We start from the raw sequence: 26,231 nt of genomic DNA on the forward strand, positions 1-26,231 counted from the left end.
TCAACTTCAACTGGTCTGTCTACTCAAGCATGAAGAATTGTGTGGCAAGAAATCTCTAGCACAGAACTTTTGCAAACCACTTCTGACACTTCTGATCAGCCACAGCACCTCTTTCGTACACTGCACAAATCTTTTTTTGCATTTCAGTTGCATTTTTACCTTTTTTGAAATAATAAAGCATAGTATGCCAAAATGTTCCTTATTCCATCTTCAATATGAAAATGGTTTTTAAATTCGTGCTGATGTGACAGCTGTCACAATCTAACGGAATTGTTTCAAATGGAAGTTAAAGACAACTAAGTTTTACTAGAGCCATCTTAATGGAAAAAAGTTTGGCCAACCCAAAAGTGTAGACTGAGAAGTCCCCAAAACCTCCGCAAGCCTTGGTAGGGGGCTAGGGAAGGGCAGATGATAGGATTAAGGCACTTTGCATTACAATGACAATTTGGTAGCTAGTTCAATAGCTGTGCTACTGCCTTAGGGCAAAGTGGGCATGACTTTCAAACTATCCTAACTCCTGACAGCCAGGGGAGATGGTCCTCCCACCCCCATCACTCACCCTCATGATGGCGGCTGAGAGAATAAACTCTACAGAAAACTGGCAAATGGCAATTGTGAGAGGAGTTGGAGATGAGGTCATGCAGGAGACTGGTCAGTATGTAAGGGCAAGCAACTGTGAGGAGAGCGAGGCAGAGAGGGATGATGCAGCCAGTAAAAGTGGAGGAGCCACGCTGGCTATAGGAGCTGAAATGCTGCAGGCTAGGAAGAAAGCTGGCATGCTGCTTTGTGTCCTCTCTAGCAGACTCCAAAGCCAAGGACTGCCTTGCAAGACGCTGCTGACCTGCCATGCAAACCCGGACTCTATCTGGACATGGGACTTTTGCCTTCCCTGGATTTCAACCATGATCTGGTGTTAACTTTGTACATGCTTTCCTGGACTATTATTACCTGGAGGCTGGTGACAACATACCCCAGATCCTGAAGCGCTGCTGCATGAGAATAGAGACTTGGGTACTTTCCGGGGGGACTAGAGAAACATTTGCACAGCCAGCTTAAGAATATGGGATACTATTGGGTTTGCTTTTGGCTTATAGCTATTTTCAGAACAAGGCAAGTGCTGGGTCTCATGGGAAAGAAGGGCTCCAAGCCAAAGTACTCCCAGACGCCCCCTCCCATGTTAGGAATATTGTAAAGACCCATTTCTCCCAATACTAATTGCTGGGTCACACACCAAGGCACCACAATGGGTCCGTCGGCTTGGTTACAAACCCAAGAGCTGTCTTAAATGTGGTATGATGTGGTTCCCAAGATACGGCAGGTGTGGCAGTACAGCCTGAGGATTCTGCCCTTCTGGCTCTGTCTCACGGATGACCCAACCTCCCAGTGACTTTTCTCACCTCGAAACTGGTCCTAATGAATTGCGTTTGCCCCTTTTACACTGAAAGCACTTCAGTGTGTATGGCCACTGACTGGTGAGAGGTCTTGGGTATAGGTGAGACCTATAAAGATGAAGCTGCAGTGGAAGAAAAGGGGTGGGTTGAGGAGCCAGGTTTAGGAGAGTTAATCTAGGGTTTGTGGACAAGAGCCAAGCATGGGACTTGAAAGGGTTTTGGGTTTTTTCAGGCAGCGGTGAGAATTCTTACTCTGACCTTCGTTTTCTTCCCTGTGAAATGGAGATTGCACCCTTAGCAGGGGAATTTCAGCTCGAACCAAAGCCAAAGAAAATTGGGTAGGAAAGGAAGAATGAAGCTTAGATATTAGGAAAAAATTCCCAGCATGTGAGGATCTGAAAGCTTGTGGGTGAGCATGGGGTTGGGGGATGGAAGGGAGGTATATAGAGAAGCAAGTGAAAAAAAGGATTGTAGCAGATGATTGGCTGCTAAAGATGGGCAGTTTTGAGGTCCCAAATTAAAGAGCTCTCTAGGCGATGTCAGTTGGGGTTGGGGGACAGTGATGGAAGAAACAGGAAAGTCTTCAATTGGGCTGAGGATGTTTGAAAGTGCAGATGGAGAGATCTCATACTGAGAGCGATTTAACTGCAGACGTTATTACATAGTCCTTTTGATGCTTTAAGGAAGAACAGAAGATTGGTTTTGACCTAACTGCTAAGCACAGAAATCTCAGAATTGGAAGGGAACTATACTCCATCCAGTCAGGAATTCTGCTGTGAAAACTTTCAGCTGCTCCTTGGACACTGAGGGTAAAACAAGCAGACCTGCCCTGAGTTAGGTCCTCCTTCCCTGGAGCCTCTCACAATCTCTCTTTGGAGTCATCAGGTTCTCAATTTCTCAAAACAGCTTTCACATTAGAAAGCCTCCCCTTTCAGGACTGTTGTCAGTAGGATATCTGGAATATACTCATTTGTCAAGATCCAAATTTGAAAGGTGTGTCCATTAATCCCTCCTGAATATTACCTTTTTTGTTTCAATTTAGCTTCCTGGTCAGTCAATTTAAGTTTTAAAATCTACTCAGCATTTTATTCTCTCCACATTTGATAAAATCTCAAATGTTGAAAGTGAAACCTTCATTCTTCTCAACTTCTCAAGCCTGTTTGGAATTAATGACAGTGGTGATAACCCATTGCGCAGATTGTGTGTTAATCAAGTACCTCTTAGGCGCAGGGTGCTGGTTCCAGAGGTAAGACACGGTCCCCAGTATCAGGGCTTAAACAAGGGTATCTAAACATTAAATGCCTTGTAACTGCTCCGGGAGGAGATGGGCTGAGCCAGTGCTAGCTCCAACTGGGAAATCCCTTCACGCTATCTCCCAGGAGGCTATCCAGCAATATCCTACTGTAGCATACAAAGCTCACTACACCAGCTTTCAGCGCTTTGGCTTCCCCCGAGTTGCCACAGCAGTGCTGACAAGGTTTAAAAAGAGGAGCTTTTCCAGCCTGTGCCATAGAGGTGAACTCCTGAGGCTAGAGAGCGCGGTCAGTAAAAACGGCTTCAGGGGACCTTCTCGGCTGCTGCTTCCTTTTTATACCCTCATCCTTCCAACTTACACAAAGGACACAAGACCCAGGCTAGCTTACTATTCACAAGACAGTTTATTGACCTACCTCACCTGGCAGGCCATGGGGAAGTGTCAGTCTAACTGCAACTCTGCTGGGTTGCAGCTTATGCCCTGGGAAGGGGGCCGTCGAAGCAGTATAGAACACTGGCCAGCACAGCCCTGAACATACAAGCCTGAGCAGAGGTCCAGGCTCAACTCCACTTTATGTTCTTGTCCTCCTCAGTCATGGCCGGCGTGTCAGTGACGAGGCCAGTGCCAATGGTCCGGTTGCCATCTCGCAGAGTAAAACGCTGGCCTTTCTCTAAGATCATTGGCTGCCGCAAGATTAGGCTAAGCTTCAGGTCCTCCCCAGGCATAGCAAGCTCCTGGAGGGGGCAGAAACGGATCATGCATGGCCTCCAAGGTGCCTTCACTCCAACTGTTGGCTGGCTATCAAGGTGAAAGATTATGGGAAAATGCAGCAAGATGATTATTCTTTCTGGGGACAGCCACATCCCAGCTGTCAGGCAGATGCAAACAGGAAATGCGAAGGCAAAAAAAAGGACCACTGATCAGTGTCCCTAATGTTCATTCTTGAGGAAAAATGTTGAGGAAATTTTGGATTATGTAGGTTTCTTAGTCACTGCCTTCCCTAAGCCCTATGTATAGTGAAACTCTTCAGAAGAAATGCCCTTTTCTGGGAAGTCTTTTTTGGTAAATGCTAATATAGCTAGGTTTTTAATCTACTTCTGCCTAGGGAATACTGGGTGAGGATGAGGATTCATTCCCCCAGTGATCCAGACCCTTCCATCATTAGTTTCATCTACATCAGCAAGCCTTTCTTCACCCAAGGAAAAGTCACCCATATTGTCACATACACCTTCAGAACTGTGAGGCAGACCTGATATAAACAGCGCTCCTTCACATCCCTATACCCACCTTCCCTGGAGGCAAGATGACACGACAGGCCATGTCCCAAGTCAGGGAGAACATGACAGGCATGAAGTGGGATACAAAGGGCTTGTGGCGGCCACCTTCCTCTTTGCTGAGGATGTAAACCTGGAAGACAGAGCAAGTGGCTAGAAGCACTGCCTCTCTAGGGGACAGTTTGTCTCAGTCAGCCCTGCCCACCATCACCTGGAGCCCTCACCTGTGCCTCCACCTTCTGGTGGGGGTGGATGGAACCTGGCTTGGCCATAACCAGGCCACGTCTCAGGTCTTCCCGCTTCAAGCCCCTAACCAGGGCCCCAAGATTATCACCTGCCTCTGCCCTCTCTAGGCTCTTGTGGAACATTTCAATGCCTAGGAGGAAGAAAAGACAAGGAAGGATGGTCTGGGGCAGAGGGAAGACACAAGGAATCTGCAAGGGAATGGTCATCCTGGAGCCAATCCCTGGGTCTCAAGGCTTTCTTCCTATACCTGTCACCACAGTGCGAATGTTCTTGTTATGTCCCAGGAACTCACACTCATCTCCCTTCTTCAAAATGCCACGTTCTAGTGTACCTGTCACCACAGTGCCCCGGCCTGTGAGGGAACAAGACCAGACATCAGGGGCTGTGGGTGAGGTTCTTACTAGGGGGCAGAATGCAAATGAGCACAGTCCTCACCAGGGATAGAGTAAACTGACTCTACAGGCAGCAGGAAAGGCTTCTCCAGATCCCGTGTGGGCACCGGGATGTGAGTGTCCACAGCATCCAGCAGCTTCTGCACAGACTTCAAGCCTAGCTCAGGGTCACGTTGCTGGGGTGGTAGGGGGCAAGGAAACGTCAGGACTCTGAAATTTCCATTCTGCTTAACAAGAACTACTCCCCAGACTCAGAGCACAGCTCTGGACGCCTCTCCAGCCCCATCCTCTACCACAGCAGCCCCTGCCTGACCCTGCCTTTACCTCAAGGGCACAGAGGGCAGAGCCTACGATGACGGGGGTCTCCTCCCCTTTGTAGCCAAACTCAGTGAGCAGTTCCCGGATTTCCAGCTCAACTAGCTCCACCATTTCGGGGTCCTGAACAGCATCTGCCTTGTTCACATACACCACGACATGCTCTACTCCAATCTGTAGATGGGAAAGAGGGAGATGGTGTCCTAACTGGCTCAACACCCCACTCTTCCTCTTTCCACTCCTACCCAGGCTCTGCATACCTGTTTGGCCAGTAATAAGTGCTCTCGGGTCTGGGGCATGGGGCCGTCATTGGCAGCCACCACCAGAATGCAGCCGTCAAGGGGGGCAGTGCCTGTGATCATATTCTGGGCAGGGGGAGGAAAGAATACACTCAGCCTAGTTCAGTGACCTCCTCAGATCCACATCCATCTAGACATGCACAACAGGAATTGAGGCTCACCTTTCTCTGCCTCTTCACTGCCCCCTTTAAGTGGCCATGCTCACAAATTCATGATCTCAAACCTATACATCTTGAGTATCATAACCTCCTCCCCAGAAGCCTAACAATTCTGCTGATAGGAGGCAGCTCCTGGCCTTGTCCCCAGTGACACTCTCACCTTAACGTAATCTGCATGACCTGGGCAGTCTGTGTGGGCATAGTGACGGGCAGCAGTGCTATACTCCACGTGAGCTGCATTGATGGTGATACCACGGGCACGCTCCTCCGGGGCATTGTCAATCTCCTCATACTTCTTAAACTTGGCCCCACCTCCCTCGGCTAAAACTAATGGGAGAGGGGAAGAAAAGAGAACACAGCTAGCTAAAGTTTCCTACGTAGAAGCAGGGCTCAGGCCACACCCTTGGACCCCTCCCACTGAAACAAAGGACAGCCTGGGAGGATGACCCCTCCGTCAATTCCTCCAGCAGAGGTAACCAGTCGGAAAGAAATGCCAAAGAGCCTCAAGGACACGCTCAGGGACTTTCTGGGGTAAAGCCTCTGCTTACAGAGCAGTCCCTACGGCTAGGAGAGCCTCCCAATTTATGCATCACAAAGTTCTTCATGCTCAGGGGAAATCTGTCTCCTGCATCTTCCAACTCACAGACCACTGGAGTTCTGGCTCCTGGGACTAAACTAAATACCTCCAGCCGCCACTCTGCTGGCCCCCACCTTCGTGGCTCAAGGTCCAGCCTGCAGGGCTGGCGCTGCCGGGTGACCCCACTGCAACCCCTCTTACTTTTCGTGATAGCCGCGGTCAGTGTGGTCTTGCCGTGGTCCACATGGCCGATGGTACCCACATTCACGTGGGGTTTGTCGCGCACATAGGTCTTCTTGGCCTCCACGGCCAGGCCGCGGCACAACACGGTCCGTGCCGGAGCCTTCAGCGGCTGTAACAAGCCCTGAAGTATGGGGGTCGGGCCGGCGCCAAGACCTGCGGGGCAGACGCTTGGAGTCACCGCGCGGGTCCAAGCCCAGCGACTCCCGGAGACCCCCACGTGTCCCCGTACCACCATCGGCTTCCCCGCCCTCTCACCGCTGAAGAGGGGCGTCGCGCGCAGGAGGGTGGTAGCCGCCATTATGGTCGTACTCACTCCCCGATTACCGGGTATGGGCTATGATGCCCGCGCGTGCAGCAAGAGGGCAATTGCGACTAGCGGCCACTTCCGGCGGAAGTGAGGGAGGGAGGGCAAGTCCGGGGGCCTCTAGCCACCAATTTCTATGGCCATCTCCGCCAACTTCCGGGCGCGGGACGGAAGACGTCAAAGAAGGTAAATGCTGGTGCTAGGAGGCGGGGAAGGATGGAGGTTTCCACAACCCCTCGGGCCTCACAGGAGGAAGGTTCCCTCTGCCGGCGCCGGGGGCGCTGTGGTGTGTCCCATAAGGCACCAGCGCCCCGGAGACTCATCGACTCAGTCGTTCCCGGAGCGGCAGGTTAGCCAAGGAATTAGATAGTTTTTAGGCCGGGTACGGAGGGACGGTCCCGACCTCCGCAAGGCAGAGGCGGGCTCCGCGCTGAGTGCTCAGGAGCTTCCAAGACCCGAACCCCTGGCAATCCGACCCAGACCCACTGTGCGTGTCTGACGAGAGATCTGGCGGCCCTTGTGGCACAGCGGGGAAGTAGGAGGAGGTCCTGCAGCCAGGCTGAGGAAGCCGGTCTTGGGTGCCTTTCGGGAATGGGATTCAAGTGTAACCCCTTCTCTCTGCGGAGCCTTTGTTTTCATATCTGTAAAAATGGATTGCGGTAGTGATATCTACTACATAGAAGGATCCTGACATCCTGTTCTGAGAGTAAATGAGCTGGGCAGGAGGTAGGAGGGGGTCCCGGAGGGCTTCAGGTCGCAAAGTCTTTAACCCTCAAATACCCGCCCTCTTTGTTCACAACCTACGAGGACAGGTAAAGCTTTGCCGTCCACCCCTGTCTCACCTCAGCAGTAAAAGGAGCAATTCCCTTGATATTTGCCCCACCCACCCAATTTTACCGAGGCTACCAAGGGGGAGGGTCCCGCCTCAGGCACCTTTCAGAGCAGCCTGAGCCTGTTTAGTCCTCAGTACGTAAGACAGGGCCAAGCACCCAGTGAGTGCTCAGTAGATGTCTGTTGGCTGAATGAATGAGTGCAAGGATAGTATATAATCTTTAACTTTCACATCCATCATTTCATCACCTTGGGATGATAATAGCAACTGTTTATTTAATCCCGGTTAATGTTTCCAAAATTCATCAGATTCTGGGATTCAATTGACTTGACTACGTTTGTTTGGTTTTTTTTTAGAGGGAGGGGAAAGGAGGGAGAAAGAGGGACAGAAACATCGATGTGTGAGAGATACACATCAATCAGTTGCTTCTCACACGCCCCCAAGTGGGGACCTGGCCAGCAACCCAGGCGTGTGCCCTGACGGGTAATCCAACCTCAGTTTGCAGACCTGCCCTCACTCCACTGAGCCACACCAACACCAACCAGGGTGACTATGTTTGTTTCAAATAGATCCCCCCGCAGTGACCCACTTAGAAATTATGACTCAGTAGGGTCTGGGCACAAAGAGGGAATTTGTATTTATTTATTACTCACACACATACCCTTAAGCTCAGAGTAGAGGGGATCAGAGTAAACTAGAGCTTTTTATGGATCAGGCATCGAGCAAATGCTTCGTTTCTTCACAATCAGTGCCCCCGGTGTCACCCTGTGTGGAAGGAACTGGTATTTCCCCCATTTTACATATAAGAAAATGGAGCATCAGGGTGATTAAGGAACCCAATACAATTAAACTTCAAAAAAAAAAATGTGCACTTAACTACTGCACCGTACTATAAGTCATTTTACTACTTAGATAAAATGAGGAACTGGCTAAAACTTCTGCCCTCCTGGTCCTCAGCCCGTCATCTCTGCTTAGAAAGGGGTTGGTACAGTATAAAAGGGTGCTTTTTCTCCTTCAGTCACTCTTCTCCTGGAAATTTATCTTATGACAGTATTGGCCACTAGTGGATTGTGAGAATTTTGAGGGTGGTAAACTTTCTTTTTCTTCATCTTTTAAAGATTTTATTTATTTTTAGAGAGAGGGGAAGGGAGGGAGAAAAGGAGAGAAACATCAATGTGTGGTTGCCTCTTGCACGCCCCCAAGTGGGGACCTGGCCTGCAACCCAGGCATGTGCCCTGACTGGGAATCTTAACTGGTGACTCTTTGGTTCACATGCCAGCACTCAGTCCGTGGAGCCACACCAGCCAGGGCTAAACTCTCTTCTTAAAGAAATTTAAAGCTTTCGATTTTGGTGGTGCTGTATTAATTTTAATGTATATTAGCTTGAAAAAATGCATAACTAAATACTGTAAAATATGAATCAGTTTAAAAACAATATTGGTAGATAATATTATGGATATATGACAAATTTGGGGGAAGATGGTACATAAGTAACTGAAACTTGAGAAACATAGTTCTCAGAAAAGTCCAAAAGGAGAAAACTTTATAGAGCTGTTGACATAGCATCCTCTGTAATAGTCAAGAGTCTTGATTTACAGATGACAGAATTTACATTGGCTGATTTAAACAGAATAGGGATTTGTTTTAGAGTATTAGGCAGCTTACAGAATTGTGGGTTGGGCTGGTGAAATAGCTCCCAAGCTATAGAACTGATCTGACCTAATGAGAAAACTGCTGCTAGTGCCATTGCCACCAAACAGTAAATACCAGGAGTTAATCATGTCTGTATCAGCTACTGCTGGTTACACTGAAGCCACTGCTGCATCAATAAAGGGACCTTCTTTTCCCCTTACCCCCAAAGCTTGGCAAATTCAAAGTCTTATATGTATGTGTCTCATTGAAGAAACCTAGATCATCGTATGTCAGTGTTTTTGTATTGGAGGAAGGCTCAGAGGTGTATTCTGACTTTGATGTCTGGGGGCAGGACTGATAGCAGGGAATGTCCCCAGATGCTCAGCTGTGCCTGTGACCAACAACACAGTGAAACAGGGAAAGGAACACAAATGTCCAGTACATGGACGTGGTAGCATGAATTTTGGCACAGCCACTAGATGAAATACTAATGAAATGGATTCAGATTTGCAGAGAGAAGGGGAGCCAACCACCTGTGAAAATGCTTGTGAGCAGTGCTACATGAAGAGAAAGGCTCACTATTATAGAAAAATGGCATATGTGCAAGATGGGAGGTGGGGACAAAGGAAGTAAAAAACAATTGTGACTTTAGGAAGCTGAAAATTTGCTTGAAGGAGACAGATTTTTCTCTCTTTCAAACATTTATTTTATATGATTATAGTTTAAAAAAAGTTTTTTATGCAGAATCTTGAACTCTTTCAAAAAGATGCTTTTGAAATCACATAGCCTTCTGGGTCCCCCCAGCAGTCCATTCATTCTGCTATGTGACAGACGCTTTGAACTCGTGCTTAACAGCCATTGTCCATCTTCCTGCAAGCAGGGCTCTGATTTTATTCAGGGTAGCCCTTTCCCTGTTCCAGGAATAAATCCTGACAAGTCTAGTCCATTTCTAGTGGTCCTACCAGGAGGTTTGTTTCCAACCAGATGTGACTCCTTTAAGGCTGGTGATTAGTAAGAGATTTGCTTGGTGGGGTGGGGACAGACTTCCAAGAACGGATCCCTCATTCTTAAAGAAACACCAAAGAAATGGACCTCCTTTTAACTCTGAATGTTCCTGGGTCTGGATGGGATGGTCAGAACTACTGTGCCCATCTTGCTTCCAGGCAATAATGCAGCCAAAATCCAGAAGAGAAAGTGAAGAGGATCTTAGAAGGCTGGACTCCTTGTGGTGTGTAATGACAGTGTCCTTATTGTTTAAGCCAGGCTGTGTCAGAGTTGTCTGTTATTTGCAGCCAAATACATCCTAACAGATACTCTCTCTTCCAGCATTTGGTACCCTGAGACATATTTCTTGATTTCACTTGTTGGATACTGAGTGACTTGAGTAGGGCCAGGACTGGGCTTCCTTTATCTTTATGTCCTCTGTGCCTGACCGCTGTAGCCTCAGTGAATGTTCGCCTTCAATTAATGAGCCTTCCAAACTGAACGGTGCCACTGTGTGGTGCCCCAGACTTAACATATCCAGAATAGGCTTCTCAGTTCTCTGCCACACTCTCCTTACGTATCTGATAAATGACATCACCATTTACTCTTCCCCTCACTCTATAAATAGCCGGTCCTGCTGGTTCTCTCTCCAAAATATATCCCGAATGTGACTCCTTCTTTATATCTTTACTGTGGACACTGGTTCAATCTGGGATCCTATCTCATCTAGGTTACCTCACAGATGCTCCAGTGAGCCTCCCAGCTTCTACTCTTATTCTCAATACCTGTCAAATCCATCCTTCACAAAGTAGCCATATCAGTCTTTAAAATTTGGGTAAGAAATTAATGCCCTCTCAATGACTCCTTATGACACTTAATATAAAGACAAACTTTTCATTGAAATGGGTGGATTGTATGGCGGGTAATTTATATCTCAATAAAGCTGTTATTAAAAAATACAAACTCCTGTGGTGCACAAGACCTGCACGATCTGGCCCCTGCCTACCTATTTGACCCCATCTAGTAGGATTTTCCTCTCACTCCCTCCCAGCCATACTGGCCATCCTTCTGTTCTGCAAACATCCCACTGTTGTTTCTATGTCAGTGTCTTTGATGTTTTTCCTTGTAGCTTTCCCCACGGTGCATTCTTTCTCCTTATTCAGGTCTCACCTCAAATGTCACCTCTTCTATCCAAAGTAGCCCAGGTCACCCTTTTGTCAATTTCCCCCTTTGATTTTCTTCATAGCACCTAAATATTTCAAAATTACAAAGTTTGCTTAGTTGGGTTTTGTTTTGTTGGGTTGTTTTTTTTTTGTCTCACCAGCTGATGGCAATAATAACTTATTTTTTACTCTAAGAACAATACCTAACAAGTAAAGAAGTATTTGTTGAAGGAATTATATGTTGAATCTTTTCAGTTGAGCATTTGTGTTGGGCTTGCGAGGTTTCCTGATGTTTTCAATGGAAAGCAAGTTTTATATTCACATACATTTTAAAAATAAAGGTGAGTCCCTAACTTTGGGGACCTCTATTTATAAAATGGGGATAGAGTGACAAGGTTAAACTGTATTATTTCTGAGATTACTTGTAGCTTTAACTTCTAAAATGAGGGTGGGGCCCTGACCAGCATGGCTCAGTGGATTGAGCGTCATGCGGCAAAGTGAAGGGTTGCTGGTTCAGTTCCTAGTCAGGGCACAGTCCTGGGTTTCAGGCCTGGTCCTTGGTTGGAGTGCATGCAAGAGGCAGCTGCTCAGTGTTTACCTCACACATCAATGTTTCTCTCCTTTATCCCTCCCTTCCCCTTTCTCTAAAAATAAATAAATAATGTATCTTTAAAAAATAAAATGAGGGTGGGGTTTGCTGCAATTGAAATGAGTACTGGGCTGGTCAGCAACTCAGTGGCAACTTAAAGATTAGGACCCGGAGCTTTGTCCCCAGTGTCACTAAACAGACGTTTTGGGAGCTCAGGGGCACCCTTCACTCTTTTCCCTACCAGCCAGCCTGGCAGTACTTCCTGAAAAGTCTCAGAACATTCTCCTTGGTACTAACCTCACTGCACTACCCCAGCCAGGTCAGCTTCAGTCCTCTCCCAGACCACTGCACCAGTCTCCTCTCTCCTTTCAGCCTCCTCAACCCCCAGCCCTATACTGGGCCTAGATGTCCTTCCAAACACAGTACTTTGGTCACACATGTCACTCAGATGTGACAAGACATTCCAGTTGAAAACACTTGGTGAAAAGGTACTAAGTAAAAGGCACTGGAGGGGTGGCCTAGGTGGTTCAGCCATGCCCGGCTTTCTAGAGGAAAAGTGATACTCATTGAAGCCTGAAACTGGAGGGAAGAAATGAGGGAAATGGTGTGTGTAGGTTCAGAGGTAGAGCCTAAGTAAAGCTGGAGTACTTGAGGCTGTCAGACTGTCCTGACAGAGCAGAGTATGATTTGGAGAGGCAGGAGGTACAGACCAGAGCACCAAGGCTGACTGGGACGTCCCAGGAAAGAAGGAAAAATACAAGAAATCCTCTTCTTTTAGGGTGTAGGAGGGTCAGTCTGACCTCCACAACTATCCCGTAAGCATTGGAATCCATCCTCTACAGTCACCCTGGTTTCCCTTTGAAGAGCCACATTCTGCCATGCTTTTCCCAATCACAGATTGGTTCATGATCCAGTGTTCACCAATTAGCATAATCTGTTCCTGCTGGTTAAAAGGACTGGTTCAGGATTAGTGTTCTGTTTCAACCCTAGCTCGTGTACTAAAGTTCAGTTCTGGCACTAACTACCCGAAGTTAGCACAAACCCCAAAGATTAAGGGCCCTGTTATTCACAAGACTGCCCACATCAAATGCCAGCTGCACTTCTGACCAACTGGCTATATATCTGAGAGTTTCCCATGATCACTTCCCCCCCCACACACAAGGTTTGGCAATTTGCTAGAACGACTCACAGAATGCAGGAAATTGCTATACTTTATGATTACAGTTTTATAATAAAGGATACAAGTCAGGAACAACCAAACGAAGAGACACAGGGTGAGGTCTGGGAAGATCCAAATGCAGAATGTCCTTTCCCTTTCCCCATGGAATCAGCATATTGGCCTCCTGGAACATCAGTGTATTTGGCGACCGGGAAGCCCCATTGAACTTCACTGTCCAGAGTAGTGGGGTTTCATTATTACTCATGATTCATTAAATGGTCACCACGTGAACTCAATCTATAGGCCCCTCTTCCCTCCCTGGAGGCCAAGCTGGCTCAAAATCCCAACCGTCTTATCACAGGATTGGTCTTTCTGGTGACCAGCTCCCTATCCTGAAGATTGTCTAGGGGCTTGCCAATAGACACCTCATTAGTAAAAACTCAGGTGTGATCTAAGGGGCTCATGAATAAAATACATTTCTATCACTCTGGAAATACCAAGCATTTTTAAATCTCTGTGCAGGAACATAGGACACATTCTTTATTATACGACAGATGGCCATTGGCTGACCCAAGCTGAACTGATGAGATTCAACCTTATTGCATTTGTTGGAGCTATTGGAGAAAAAGCTATGATCTTTTTCTGCTAGGGTTGTTAATCTGATAGAATGTAAGCTTGCAGCTTCAGGTGGCCGTCTTGCTATCTATGAGGGTGCAACCTGTCTGAGAATGAAGATAGTCCAGAAGAAGGCAGAGCTAAGAGAATGAGATCAAGTTCAAATGGACATTGTTTGAGCTGGCTCCAGCCATGCCTGAAGTCATTCTACCTTTGATTTTTCAATTCTGTGAACCAACAAATTCCCCCTCTTTTTGTTAAACCAACCTTAAGTTGGGGTTTCTGTTACTTGTAGCTGAAAACATCCTGAGCATTACATGTCCTGTTACTGAGGAAGAAGTGTTTCTTACTTTCTTATTAATGGCTGGACTTAACCTGGTCCCTGGATCCCACCCTTCCCACCTTCCCCAAAACTCATTCCTTCAATTACCATCCTCTCTACTGGCTCATTTCTCTTCAGATTTCTGACATAATTAGGTCTCCCTCAGGGTATAAATAAGCAAATATTCTCTCTCAAACTACAACCCTCCATATTTCTTTCCTTCCCTTTTTGGCCAAACTGTGTAGGACAGCTCTCCACATCCCTCCTCCCACTTAGTCACATATCATTTGTTCCTCAGCCTTCTGCCATTTGGCTTCTGCTTCCACCACTTCCCTACAATTACTCTCACCAAGGTCACTCAGCAATGGTGTTCATCAGTGTCTTGTACAGGAGACAATAGCAGTACCAGGGATCACTACTTATCATTTGTTTTTGCCCACCCTTCCCCGCCCCACACACATACATCCCTGGTCTTTGGTGTGTGGTTTCTACCTGAACTTCCAGGGTTTGTTGTTTTTGTTTTTAGGAGTGCCCTCGGGCTACTAGAGGCTTCGCCTTAGAATTGACATCTCCCAGGGGTAACTCTTGGTCAACAGCTGAGTGATGTTGGTATGTGTAAGGCCCAGTTCCCTTGTTTCCTGACAAAGCTGAGGCATAACTTACATCCAGAGCTCCCCTGTGGGATCAAGCTGCCTGAGATTACAAGTTTGCCTGGTTTCCTCTCCTGCTTTTCCTACTCCCTTACTGGTTTCTTCTGGTAACACTTTTGAAGTAAATAACTTGCACACAAATCCTCTTCTCAGTGTCTGCTTCTGGGAAACGTGACCCAAGACATTATCTCAGGACTTCTTACTTCTCTTTCTTTGCCAGCCTGTCAGATGTTGCTTGTTCCCCAGAATTAGGCCCTGGATCTCTTTACATATATTACCCAGACAATCTAATTCATATCCATGGTTTCAACCACTATTCATGTCTGATCACCACCTAACTGCTTTGTGCAGCTCAGACCATAGATCCACCTTCGCTATACAGCTCTGCCTAGCTGGCCACATACACTTCCAGTACTGTCTAATGCAGTAGTCACTAGCCCTGTATCAAGAGTTTAATAGCCACATGTGGCTAGCGGCTACCACACTGGATGGTGCTGATATAGAACACTTTACTCATTGCAGAAGATTTTATTGGACAGCTTTCAAACTTAACCTCATCACCAGCCCTTTGCCTTCCTTGTATTCCTCATCTGTGTCTGTCCGAGACAACAATGGATCCAACTACAGTGAAAGAATGTATGAGGGTATGAGGGAGGAGGAAGATGATCAGAGAACTAACATCTTTTTCACTGATATCTTTCTCTGAACTGGGAAGATGGATGACCAAAGATGGTGATAGAGACAAAGGGCATCTGTGAGCTGATGTTGGTTTGGTTAGAGCACTAAAGCTGGGGGACTAAGGCTGGACAGTCAAGAGCTTTCCCTTCCACCACAAATTTTTCCAATTCCATCCAGCAGCCTCAGCCTTGAACAAACATTCTCGCGTGAGTTAAGGCATTTACCCATCACCAAACTCTTGGGTCACTTGCCTCTGTGTTCCAGGATGAGAACTTAATGCAAATCAATAAGCTGAAATCAACTCTGGAATATTGCAAATCTGGGAAAAGAGGCATGCTCCTACTAGAGTTGCTAAGGTATTAGGACTTAAGTTTGGAGCTATGGAAAGCCATTTCGCCACCAAGAGAGGAAAGCCTACTTGAGGGTGAAGCCAAACGCGTGGGAAAAGCAGGGCCTAGAGAAGGTGAACCACAGGTTCCAGATATCCTTTGGCCTTTTTATTCAGCTAGTCCTGAAGAAGCTTAATCTATTCTGGAATTTTCAATTGCTTGAGTAAATAGATTCCCTTATTGCTTATGGCAGTTGGAGTTTGGTCAATGAGAGACAATGAGAGGCTTGGCTTGATAGAGGATCTCTTCATGCTCTTGATTTAAACTACCGTCTATACCTCAATGATTCTCAATTCCTGTATCTGGCCTTGTTGGCTCTTCTGAACTACAGGCTGTACATCCACCTGCCTCCAGACGTGCCCAAGCACGTCCAAAACTGACATCATTTTTGGCTCTCTCAGCCCCACACCGACCCCTGCCTTTATTTCCTGTCAGAGATGGAATCCGTCCCAACTTCCAGTCTGTTTCCTCAGTGCCAAGGTCGAAAGTTCAGGCTCCGCCTCCTCTCGGGGCCGCACCAAGGTCATCCGCGTGTTCCCGCGCCCAGCGTCTCGGGGGCGATAAGCCGTCCGCAACTAGTCCAGGCACTCTAGGCTTCTTTGGGCCAGTTCGAAAAGCCTTGTCATCTCGCTGGTTTCCGCTACTGGATGGCCACTCTAGCCTTCAACAGGCCCTCGGGACTCTACCGCCTAAAGTGGCTTCTCTATGATTGACTTCTCTCCTTTGTCCCGAATTTTCTCTGGGGGGACGCTCTGATGGAACCCAACCCCCACCTACGGCTGTTCTGTCACCGAGCCCTCCAATAGTGACACCCTGTTAGGTCTTAAGGGTTGCCCGGAGTGGGAGGCTGGCGGAAGTGAGTGTGAAGGTGCCCTTCCCTCTTGCCACTCTTCTCTATGGTCGCTTCCTTCGGTGACGAGAAAAGGGGTCCCGGAGCCTGCGCAGAACGGGACTGGGAGATTGTGGCAGAGGGGGGGGGCAGGGAGCGGGAGCTGCCGCCGCCGCCGGAGCTAACCGCGGGGACCGAGATGCAGGTGGGACCGGAACCGGAACCCCCCTCTTCAAGTCCTTCTTCCCTCTCCGCGACCCGGCCCCGGCGCCTCCGAGGAGCCCTGGGTGGGAGCGGGCGTGGGGGGCCAGAGGCAGGAGGGGCCCTCGGCCCCGGAGAGTACAGCAGATAGGGCTGGTCCCCAGAAGACTACGGCCCCGGGGTGGGTAAAGGGTGTTCAGGGAGTAGGGTCGGGTCAAAGTGGACTGCAACAGGCCTGGTGGGTACGAGCCAGGAGCGGAGCTTGAACCCTCCACCACCCGCCCTTCGGGAAATACCAGAACTGAGCCAAGAGGCAGGTGCACCGGGAAATTGTGTCTCAGTCCAGCTTGACAGAAGAGAAACTTGAATCACCAGCTCAGTAGCCGCAGGGTCAGCGGGCCTGAAGGGGGCTGGGTCTGCTTGTGGTGTAGAGGGTTGGGGGGGCCCTTATGAGCTGAGGTGGCCACTGCCTAGAGATTCGTTTCTCTTCTGTGTCCGCACCTCTTGGCTCAGTTCCCCTGTGCTCCATGACTCCTGCATCTCCTGGCTTCTCGTTGGTTTGGAATTGTCCCTGTGGTTGGAGCCATCTGAGTGTGTAGGGCTTAGGCCAAGGAGGAAGGGGAGGGGTTGCTGACTGTGGTTCTGAAGAGGAGTCTGAGGTTTTGAGGAGACTTTCCTGAGCTACCCTCTCCCCAGTCCTGGTGCCAGTCATCTTCTAGTATAGTATGGGGAAGAAACACTAACAAAAGAGCCATGGGTTGTAACTTCCATGCCCAGTTCTGCCATTTGCTAGATGTAAGACCTTGGGAAATCTCTTCCTTCTCTAACTTCTGTTCTAGAAGATTGGAACCCATAAAGATAGTAATAATGGCAGTCATTACCATGTGCTTACTTTGTGTCAAGCACTGACATGTTTCCATTTAATTCTTCTGACAATTTTAGGAGTTAGCGATCATTAGCTCTTTTATAGATACAAAAACTAAGGCTCAGAGAGGACATATACTTTGTTCAAGATCACACAGCTAATAGGTGTCAGAGCCTGGATTTCATTCCAAGTCTGATTCCATAACCCATGGCCTTAACCAGCAGGCTAGCCAGCCTTTAGGGCACACTCCCCCATGAGAGAAGACAGATGTGAGAAGTCCTAGGGCCCCAGCCCCCTGTGTATTTTATTTACTTTGTGGCCAGCAAAGACTTGCCCTGACCCAACCCATAGTCTTTCTTCACCTGGTGCTGCTGCCTCTGAGCCCCAGACTGAAGGGGCTCCAGAGAAGTGGGCTGTGACCATTCCAAGCCTTCCTCACACAGCGCTTGGGTGCTGGGCCCTGGGGTCAGCTTTCAAGACAGTTGCTGTTTCAATCCATCATCCATCCATCCTCCTCAATGTGCAGCCTCCCTCATCAGAGCTGGACCTCATGATACATGAGGCAGGGTCTCTAAGCTCTGCAGACCTCACTCCTCTGAGAGCTGGGGCAGTGAGGGGCTATGACTGAGGCTGGTCCAGCGAGTCCCCGGGGACAAGGACTATGCAGTGGGAAAAACAGTAGACTTGGAGGTCTGAAACTTTTCTGAGCTTCGGTTTCCTCATCTGTTATAGAGGTTATTAAAGCCTCTCACAGGGAAAGGTAAGAACAGCATGTGGGAAGCATGTGATAAATATCGAAGGATCCGTTTTAGAGAAGGGAGGTGACGTGAAAAAGATTCTTTTTTAGAGGAAGATGCTCCACAACCATTTATCACTCCTGGAACCAAAGCCTGGGAACATGGGTTGGGAAGGCAGCAGGACAGGTGCAGGCTAGACACTGGGGAGCCTGTTGGCTGGGGCTTCTGGGGTTCAAGGATCTGGGAAAGGGAAGGTAGCAGTTGGTGTTCTTCCCCATTGCTTTCAGAGGAGTCTAGACCAGAGAAGGGATTCTGGCTCGGGTGGGGCTCTGCCCCAAGTCCCACCTCAGCAGTGACTTGGTGTATGTGCCTCTCTTCCTTCTGCAGCTGCTGCCGCTCACCCCGTGTCTTCTGGCCGCTTCCCTCTTTGCTGCCCCTCCCCACAGGTTCCCCCTCTCTACTTCCTGGGGACCATCATGAATGGTGCCCCTTCCCTAGAGGACGGGGCCTTCCCCTCTCCTCCCCCCTTACCACCACCTCCGCCTCCTAGTTGGCGGGAGTTCTGCGAGTCCCATGCCCGGGCTGCTGCCCTGGATTTTGCCCGACGTTTTCGCCTCTACCTGGCTTCCCACCCCCAATATGCAGGGCCTGGGGCTGAGGCTGCCTTCTCCCGCCGTTTTGCTGAGCTCTTCCTGCAACATTTTGAAGCTGAGGTAGCCCGGGCCTCTGGCTCCCTCTCACCACCCATCGTGGCTCCTCTGAGTCCTGGTGTGGAGATCCCAGCACATGACCTGTCCCTTGAGAGCTGTAGGGTGGGTGGGCCCCTGGCCGTGCTGGGCCCTTCTCGATCATCTGAGGACCTGGCCGGCCCCCTCCCTTCCTCGGTCTCTTCCTCTTCTACGACCTCCTCCAAGCCGAAGCTAAAGAAACGCTTCTCCCTCCGCTCAGTGGGTCGCTCTGTCCGCGGTTCAGTCCGTGGCATCCTGCAGTGGCGGGGGACTGTTGACCCTCCCTCCCCTGCCGGGCCCCTAGAGACCTCATCAGGCCCCCCAGTCTTAGGTGGAAACAGCAACTCCAACTCCTCTGGTGGGGCTGGGACCGTTGGCAGGGGACTGGTTAGTGATGGAACATCCCCGGGGGACAGATGGACTCACCGTTTTGAGAGGCTGAGACTCAGTCGGGGAGGAGGGACCTTGAAGGATGGAGCAGGGATGGTGCAGAGGGAAGAGCTGCTGAGTTTCATGGGGGCTGAAGAGGCAGCCCCTGACCCAGCTGGAGTGGGCCGGGGAGGAGGGGCAGCTGGGCCTACCTCAGGGGGAGGAGGGCAACCTCAGTGGCAGAAGTGTCGCTTACTGCTTCGAAGTGAAGGAGAAGGAGGAGGAGGAAGTCGTCTGGAGTTCTTTGTGCCACCCAAGGTGAGACCCAGAGCAGGGGGCGGGGGGGTGGCGCGGGCGGTGACTGGGAGTGAGTGGGTGAGCTGCCAGAGTGGTAATAGCCCATAGGCATAACTTTGCTTACTTTGGTTTTTAAAGCTAACTCCTGACTCTGAGGTAGCAACTGTGGGCAAGACTGAAAAAGTAGTGTTATTTGTTTTTGTCTAACTCCCTCAGGATGTAGAAGGAAAGATGAATCTCTGGAGGTAAGGGAAAGATGGTCTTTGCCCACCAAAAATCTGGATCTTGTTCTCTTCCTACCTAGGCATCTCGGCCTCGACTCAGCATTCCCTGCTCTACCATCACAGATGTGCGGACAACCACAGCCCTGGAGATGCCTGACCGGGAGAACACTTTTGTGGTTAAGGTGGGAACCCTGAGCTTCCCTGCCCCCTTGAAGTACTTGTATTGGGGAAAAAGCACTTAGCACATATAAAGAAGGGACATTGGTGGAAGGAGGTGCACGTGTGTCACCTTGAGAGTATGTCCCTGAGGCTAAAGCGTTTCAGGGGTGGCGGGGAGGATGTTCTTCTTCTTATTAGGGGTAGCTTAAGGCCTCAGGAACTAGAAATAGCCTATGGGCCTCCTGTTGTCCCCATCATAGGTGGAAGGCTCCTCAGAGTATATCCTGGAAACAGCTGATGCTCTACATGTGAAGGCCTGGGTGTCTGACATCCAAGAATGCCTGAGTCCGGGGTGAGGATCCTGACTTCTGGCACAGAGGGGACCAGCGACTGGGGTGGGGAGTGGCCTTGTGCCTCTCACCTCGTGATTTTCCTCCCTGCACCATTTTCCCTGTCTCTGCAGACCTTGCCCTGCTACCAGTCCCCACCCTATGACCCTCCCTCTGGCCCCTGGGACCTCATTTCTTACAAGGGAGAACACAGACAGCCTGGAGCTGCCCTGCCTGAATCACTCAGAGAGTCTGCCCAGCCAGGATCTACTGCTGGGACCTAGCGAGAGCAACGACCGCCTGTCGCAGGGTAAGGGTCGAGCCTTGAGTGCTACGAGCTTCAGAACCTGCCATGTAAGACGCCGTTCTTCCAGGCCCCAGGCCCTCTCTTCAGACTCTACTGTGTAACCCCATTCCTGCTCCTCAGCGACCCATCCCCACCCACCAATTGTTTGTCTTTCGTCCCTGAGCATGCCGAGCCACAGTTTGTCATTGAGGGCCACAGCATCACTGCCCCACATAAGCCCCACCGAAACTCCTAGCCTGCCTTCTATGCCCAGCCTTGACACCTTTTCCATAGCATTATGCAGACCACCACTCTGGCTGGAGATAAGTTGTCTTCTCCAGGCGTCTGGAACACTTTGTGCACATCTCTGTCTTGCTCTTAATCTGTGTCTCTGTGCTGGTGTTGATGGTACCAAACTTTCTTTTGGCTCTACTTCTTGGCCTGACTAAACACATGCATACCTTTATTCACACACATAAACACACAGAGACTTGCAAGTCTATCTGACCCCAGCTCACCTTTCTAGACTCCAGTACACCCTTTCCTCATGACCTTCTGTTCTAAGTTTCAGTTTCACAGTGCCTAGCACACAGGCTGTATTCTGTGAGTAAAACAAATTATAGAATCCTTAAGCTAGAATGGACCTTGAAGCCATCAGTTCCAATCCCCTGTGTTCTCAGGCAACTAACACCAAGGAGGAAAAATGGCTTTTCTAATGTTACCTGGGAGACGCTGACAAAGATGGGCTATGACAGCTTGATGCCTGAGGCGCTGCCCTTTACACTGCACATATACCTGTCTTCTGAGTAGTGACTGTGTACGGGCATTCCTGTAGGCTCAGGCCTACCACTCAGCAGACATTTGGGGATGCCCTAGTGCCTATCTGGCTCTATGCTAGGCTCAGGGGCAGAGTGGGGGAATGTAGACATGCCTGAGATGAGCTCCTTGCCCTCCATAGGCTCACAGTCTAGCTGAATAGACATCACTTTCTAAAAAGCAGGGCTCTGAAACGGAGAGCCTGTACTTAGTGTCCTCTGAGCACCATAAACAGGAAGTGCCTTTGGAGCTCGGAGGTGGAAGAGAATCAGCGAAAGTGGAATAATAGGGAATATTACACAGAGAAGGTGAGAGAAAAGAACACAGCTTGGAGGAGGCACATGGTGAGAGCAGAGAGCCTGGGAAATGTGAAAAAATTGGATGGGACAATCGGGTTAAAGTGGAAGATACATGAATACAAATTAATGTGAAGGTCAAGTTGGTTAATATAGGGAATTTACTAGAAGGAGGATATTTGATGCCTCTGAGAGTTGGAGGCTTTGTCCTATTGGCCAAAACAGGACCCCTTTTTAATGCAAAAATATTTGAGGTATTCCCTCCATTTCTGCAGCAATAGCTTTGATTCAAAAAAGATAGAGGCTCTTTTGGATTCTAGGACCTCCTTTCAGTAAGTGTAGCCCTTGAGCAGTGGTATGAAACAACTTAGAATCCATTGGTAGAAAACACCAGGGGTCCCTGCCTAGAGTAGGATCCAGCATTTCATCCAGCTGACCCTGCCAGCGCTCACAGGGGTGGCCCAGGCCCGCCAGTCCTGCCAAAGAGTGGCTTCTCTGGTTCTCAACGTTGCCGCCTCTGTTTTTCTTCAGGGGCATATGGGGGCCTTTCAGACCGCCCCTCGGCATCCATCTCCCCCAGTTCCGTCTCCATTGCTGCCTCCCATTTTGACTCAATGGAACTGCTTCCCCCAGAGTTGCCACCCCGCATCCCCATTGAAGAGGGACTCCCAGCAGGGACAGTGCATCCCCTCTCGGCCCCCTACCCACCCCTGGACACTCCGGAAACAGCCACAGGTATCAGAGGTGTGAGTGTGAGTCTGTGTCCAGGTCCGGTTGCCTGCCTACCTGAAACTCTTGTCTTGGGATCCTGTGAAATCTGACCCAGGGAGAGGGAAAGCAAGGCTTTCTTCTCCCAGGATGGGGGAAGCTTCCTTGACACTCAGGTTTCCCTCCCTCTCTCCTTCCTGAAGGGTCATTCCTGTTCCAGGGGGAATCGGAGGGAGGTGAGGGGGACCAGCCCCTCTCAGGGTATCCTTGGTTCCACGGGATGCTCTCTCGACTCAAGGCTGCCCAGTTAGTACTGGCCGGAGGCACCGACTCCCATGGTGTTTTCCTGGTACGTCAGAGTGAGACAAGGCGGGGTGAATACGTCCTCACTTTCAACTTCCAGGGCAAGGCCAAGGTGAGTGACTGAGGAAAAGGCTCTGTTCTATGCCGAGGGCTTGCGGGTGGAGTGGGGGAACATTGTTATCCAGGGAAGATGTGTTCCGTAATTGGCAGGGACTTGGGCTCCCGCTTCATCTTGCTCATCCTGCCCTCAGCACCTGCGTTTGTCGCTGAATGAGGAGGGTCAGTGCCGGGTCCAGCACCTGTGGTTCCAGTCCATTTTTGATATGCTCAAGCATTTCCGGGTGCACCCCATCCCGCTGGAGTCTGGAGGCCCCAGTGATGTTGTCCTTGGCAGCTATGTTGTGTCCTCCCAGCGACAGCAGGGTGAGCAGAGCAGGTCTGCAGGGGAGGAGGTGCCCGTGCACCCAAGAAGTGAGGAGGTGTGTGTGCCAGAAAGGTGGGGTGGGGGACTGTGAGCAGTAGAGGCTTTGTTAGGGAGCGCAGGAAAAGAAGGGGCCTGTGTGTTGGGGTTTCCAAGGGAAAGAAGTGCGCTGAGAGGAAGGCAGAGGGCTCCTGGCTAGAGCTGGGGAGGAAGTTGAGAGTGGGCTGGTGCATTCCCATTCCATCAGACTCCTCTGTTCCATCATTTGTCTGTCTCCTAGATACATCCTCCCCAGCCTTGTCTTTGCCCTTCCTCACAACCTTGCCTTGGGCCTGCCCTTCTTAGGAATGCTCTGTTTGATATCCCTCCCCCTTCCCTTGATGTTTGATGTCCCTGTCTGATCTATCCCTTTTCCCCACCCCCAACGTCCCATCTGTCCCCACGTTGCCCCTCCCCCCCCCAGGCCGAGAGCAGGCCGGGAGCCATGCAGGGGTGTGCGAGGGAGATCGATGCTACCCCGATGCCTCCTCCACCCTCATGCCCTTCGGAGCGAGTGACTGTGTGTAAGTGTGGTCCTCCTCTCACCGCCGCCCATGATCCATCTTCCATGGATGGGGGGTTGCTCAGGAGACTGGATGTGGGGGAGATAGCACATGGCTCCTGGGGGGATGAGTGAAGGGGAGGCTGCTGCAAGAGCTTGCCTCCCTCCACAATCAGTTTGTCTTCTTACCATTCCTATCCAGAACCGAACACCTCCCACGACTCACCCCCGCCCCCTGAACCCCCTTCATGGACAGATCCCCCACATCCTGGGGCAGAAGAGGCGTCGGGGGCGCCAGAAGTGGCGGCAGCAACAGCCACAGCAGCCAAAGAGAGGCAAGAGAAAGAGAAAGTGGGCAGTGGAGGGATCCAGGAAGAGCTGGTCCCCATGGTTGAGCTGGTCCCCGTGGTTGAATTGGAAGAGGCCATAGCACCAGGCGTGGAGGTCCAGGGAGGCCCTGGATCTGGTGGGGTCTCTGGAGCAACACCAATGGTGCAGCTCCAGCAGTTGCCACTAGGGGGCGATGGAGAAGAAGGGGGCCACCCCAGAGCCATTAATAACCAGTACTCCTTTGTGTGAGACACCCTACCCCCACCCTTTCTCCACTTTCTTGCTCCCCAGCCCTCAGCTCCTGAGACTGGGGCTGAGCAGGGACATAGAGGAGCGGTAGGAATCCCCTCCCCATATGCTTCCTTTCCCTTGATGGCCAAGGGCATATATGTTGGTACAAGAAGAGGTTCAAGAGCCCTGTCAACTCCCCAGTTCATACACTACAGGTGCCCCATCCACTGGGGAGGGGGTTCAGGCTCCATTACCTCCCCAAGGGGCTCTTATGGTCAGCCCCATCCCTGGGGGCCATTTCCTCATTAACTACCCCCCAGCCCAAGGAAGGGTGAGGGGGAAGGGCTGTCAGTTAATATTAAGGTGGTTGTTGTTGTTGTTTTAAACAAAATGGAGAAGCATAAATAAATAAAAGGGTTTATCTCAGTTCATTGTGGTGGCTGTGGCCAGTGTTTGCAGTGGGGGCTGGGACAGGTGGGTCAGGAAGGTAGCCCACTCGTGGTGTGAGCTCCAGAGCTGAGAGGCAGAGGGCTGGGTCAGGTCAAATCCCTGTCGCCCCCATTTCCCTGTACTTTCTGTCCATTGCTCCTCTGTGGGCTGTCCTGTTTGTTGAGCGGTAAATGCAGAGCCAAACAGTGCTTCCTGAGGTCTCCAGCCAAGTCCTCTTAATAGGACAGGACAATGAACGGGCAATATTGATGATCTCCAAGGACCTCCTGCTCTGAATTCTTCAGTTTAAGGCTTCCTACCCTAGGTAGAAAGCAGGCAGGGAGATATCACGGGGGTTGGGCTGGGGGCATGGTGGCTGTACTGGGGGAGATTTAATGTGGCAGCCATGGAATCTGGCTGCAGAGGGGTCCAAGGACAGGCTCATGGCCCCCCTTCTCAGAGCCAAGCTGGGGAGCTGGAGAACAGAGGGCAAAGAGCACTGGCTTCTACTCCTGGCTTTGCCTCCATACTTGATGCATGGCCTGGGCAAGGTGTAGCCACTCCACGCCTCAGCATCCTCATCTGTAAAATAGGACGTTGCATCTGGGTTGGAGCTGCTGACGTGATTTGCTTGACCTGGATAGTGTTTCCATTGGAATTCCACATAAAAGTTCATATTATTGGCTGCTTTTGAGAATCAGACGATCCAGCTTCATGCGGTCCACCTTCCACATCTGCTCCATCCCCGCCAGATCACTTCACTCACATGACATGCCTGGCCCTGTGGGTATTTGAGTTGGCAACATCTCCCCTTCCTCCTTGAGTCCACACCCCCACACCCATTTAACCCAGGCTCTGTTCTTCGAACTGCAGCTGTGCCCTCCTCCAGTGGAGGGCAACCCCGGGCTTCCCAGCTTTGCGCCTGGTGGGTGCCAACAAGGAGGTGCCATACTCTGAAGGCTTACTTTGCTTTGCCCTCTCCCCTTCCCACCTCCATTCAGCTCTGTCTCTCACAATCCTGCCTCTCCCCTTTCCTCCCAAGCAGCGTGCTGCAGCTCTCATGCCCCTCAGCCTCTGTCCCCACCTCTAGGCCCTACCCATGCTTATGACCTTGCTATTCTGGGCCTTGTGTCCTGTTGGGAGATGGACAGGAGACAGCTGGGCTCACAGGCCACACAGACTTGGGGCTAGCTGGGAGAAGCCTGCTGGCTCTCCAAGGTTTGTTTAATCCCTGGGACTCCCCAAAACCTCGGCTTCAGGAGACTGGGGATGAAATTGGCCTTGCAAAAATGGGATGATTTGGGGATCTGGGTGCTATATATTCTGAAAGGGAGATGGTGAGAAAAGACTATGGAGTCCCAGCGTAGGCAGGGCCTGATCCTCCCCTAATCTAGCAGCAACTGGTGCTCCAAGGCTCTCCCTCCCCCTAAACCCTGCCAGCTTTCTGGGACTTACCTTCTGAAGACGGGTGGGGAGGGGTACGTGGACCCCTCCTCTACCCCAAGATTTGTATGTCTTGGCTGGAGGAACCTAAGAGACTATTTCCCTCCTATCATTTATGGGTAGTACAATTCAAGTTTGGAATTGGTCAGATTGGCCAGGCTCTATCTCCCTATCCTTCAGAATTAGACCTCTCCCATTCTAAGCATCGGCTCTCGGTTAGGA

At 50.2% G+C, this 26,231-nt stretch overlaps 2 protein-coding genes across 5 annotated transcripts; one reads left to right on the forward strand and one right to left on the reverse strand.

Annotated features, from left to right (window-relative positions):
- Window positions 1-3,030: 3,030 nt before the first annotated feature.
- TUFM (Tu translation elongation factor, mitochondrial) lies at window positions 3,031-6,540 on the reverse strand. Its single transcript, XM_054582821.1, has 10 exons — window positions 6,406-6,540; window positions 6,109-6,303; window positions 5,491-5,657; window positions 5,134-5,238; window positions 4,883-5,047; window positions 4,602-4,734; window positions 4,414-4,518; window positions 4,145-4,296; window positions 3,934-4,053; window positions 3,031-3,380 (listed from the first exon to the last, which is right to left on the reverse strand). Exons 1-10 carry the CDS (start codon window positions 6,446-6,448, stop codon window positions 3,207-3,209), a joined length of 1,359 nt encoding a protein of 452 aa, XP_054438796.1. The 5' UTR covers window positions 6,449-6,540; the 3' UTR covers window positions 3,031-3,206.
- A 9,905-nt stretch (window positions 6,541-16,445) lies between these two features.
- Window positions 16,446-24,548, forward strand: SH2B1 (SH2B adaptor protein 1). 4 transcript variants are annotated; one of them, XM_054582767.1, is made up of 11 exons: window positions 16,452-16,501; window positions 18,095-18,122; window positions 18,487-19,514; window positions 19,798-19,899; window positions 20,137-20,228; window positions 20,340-20,515; window positions 22,135-22,338; window positions 22,515-22,726; window positions 22,866-23,093; window positions 23,499-23,598; window positions 23,779-23,905. In XM_054582767.1, coding segments are annotated over exons 1-11 (2,178 nt in total). In that variant the 5' UTR covers window positions 16,452-16,495; the 3' UTR covers window positions 23,781-23,905. The 4 variants fall into 4 exon arrangements, with proteins under 4 accessions (XP_054438741.1, XP_054438740.1, XP_054438742.1 ...); XM_054582768.1 differs by having other exon boundaries at window positions 16,453-16,501; window positions 22,866-23,037; window positions 23,779-23,958; XM_054582765.1 differs by lacking the exon at window positions 23,499-23,598 and having other exon boundaries at window positions 16,451-16,501; window positions 22,866-23,037; window positions 23,779-24,548.
- The last annotated feature ends 1,683 nt before the right edge of the window (window positions 24,549-26,231 follow it).

Source organism: Pteronotus mesoamericanus, unplaced genomic scaffold, assembly GCF_021234165.1.
Source record: "Pteronotus mesoamericanus isolate MK-2021 breed Mesoamerican mustached bat unplaced genomic scaffold, CSHL_Meso_final contig_72, whole genome shotgun sequence".
NCBI lineage: Eukaryota > Metazoa > Chordata > Mammalia > Chiroptera > Mormoopidae > Pteronotus > Pteronotus mesoamericanus.

Bases quoted from the DNA above. Each gene is read 5' to 3' on its own strand.
- SH2B1 (XM_054582765.1), top strand. The intron at 18,123-18,486 runs GTAAGAACAGCA...TTCCTTCTGCAG, and splicing joins AAAGCCTCTCACAGGGAAAG to CTGCTGCCGCTCACCCCGTG. The intron at 23,038-23,778 runs GTGAGCAGAGCA...ATTCCTATCCAG, and splicing joins GTCCTCCCAGCGACAGCAGG to AACCGAACACCTCCCACGAC.
- TUFM (XM_054582821.1), bottom strand. From the start codon at position 6,448: ATGGCGGCTACCACCCTCCTGCGCGCGACGCCCCTCTTCAGCG. The intron at 4,735-4,882 runs GTAAAGGCAGGG...CTACCACCCCAG, and splicing joins CTGCCCTCTGTGCCCTTGAG to CAACGTGACCCTGAGCTAGG. The intron at 4,297-4,413 runs GTATAGGAAGAA...TCTTCCTCCTAG, and splicing joins CATTCGCACTGTGGTGACAG to GCATTGAAATGTTCCACAAG.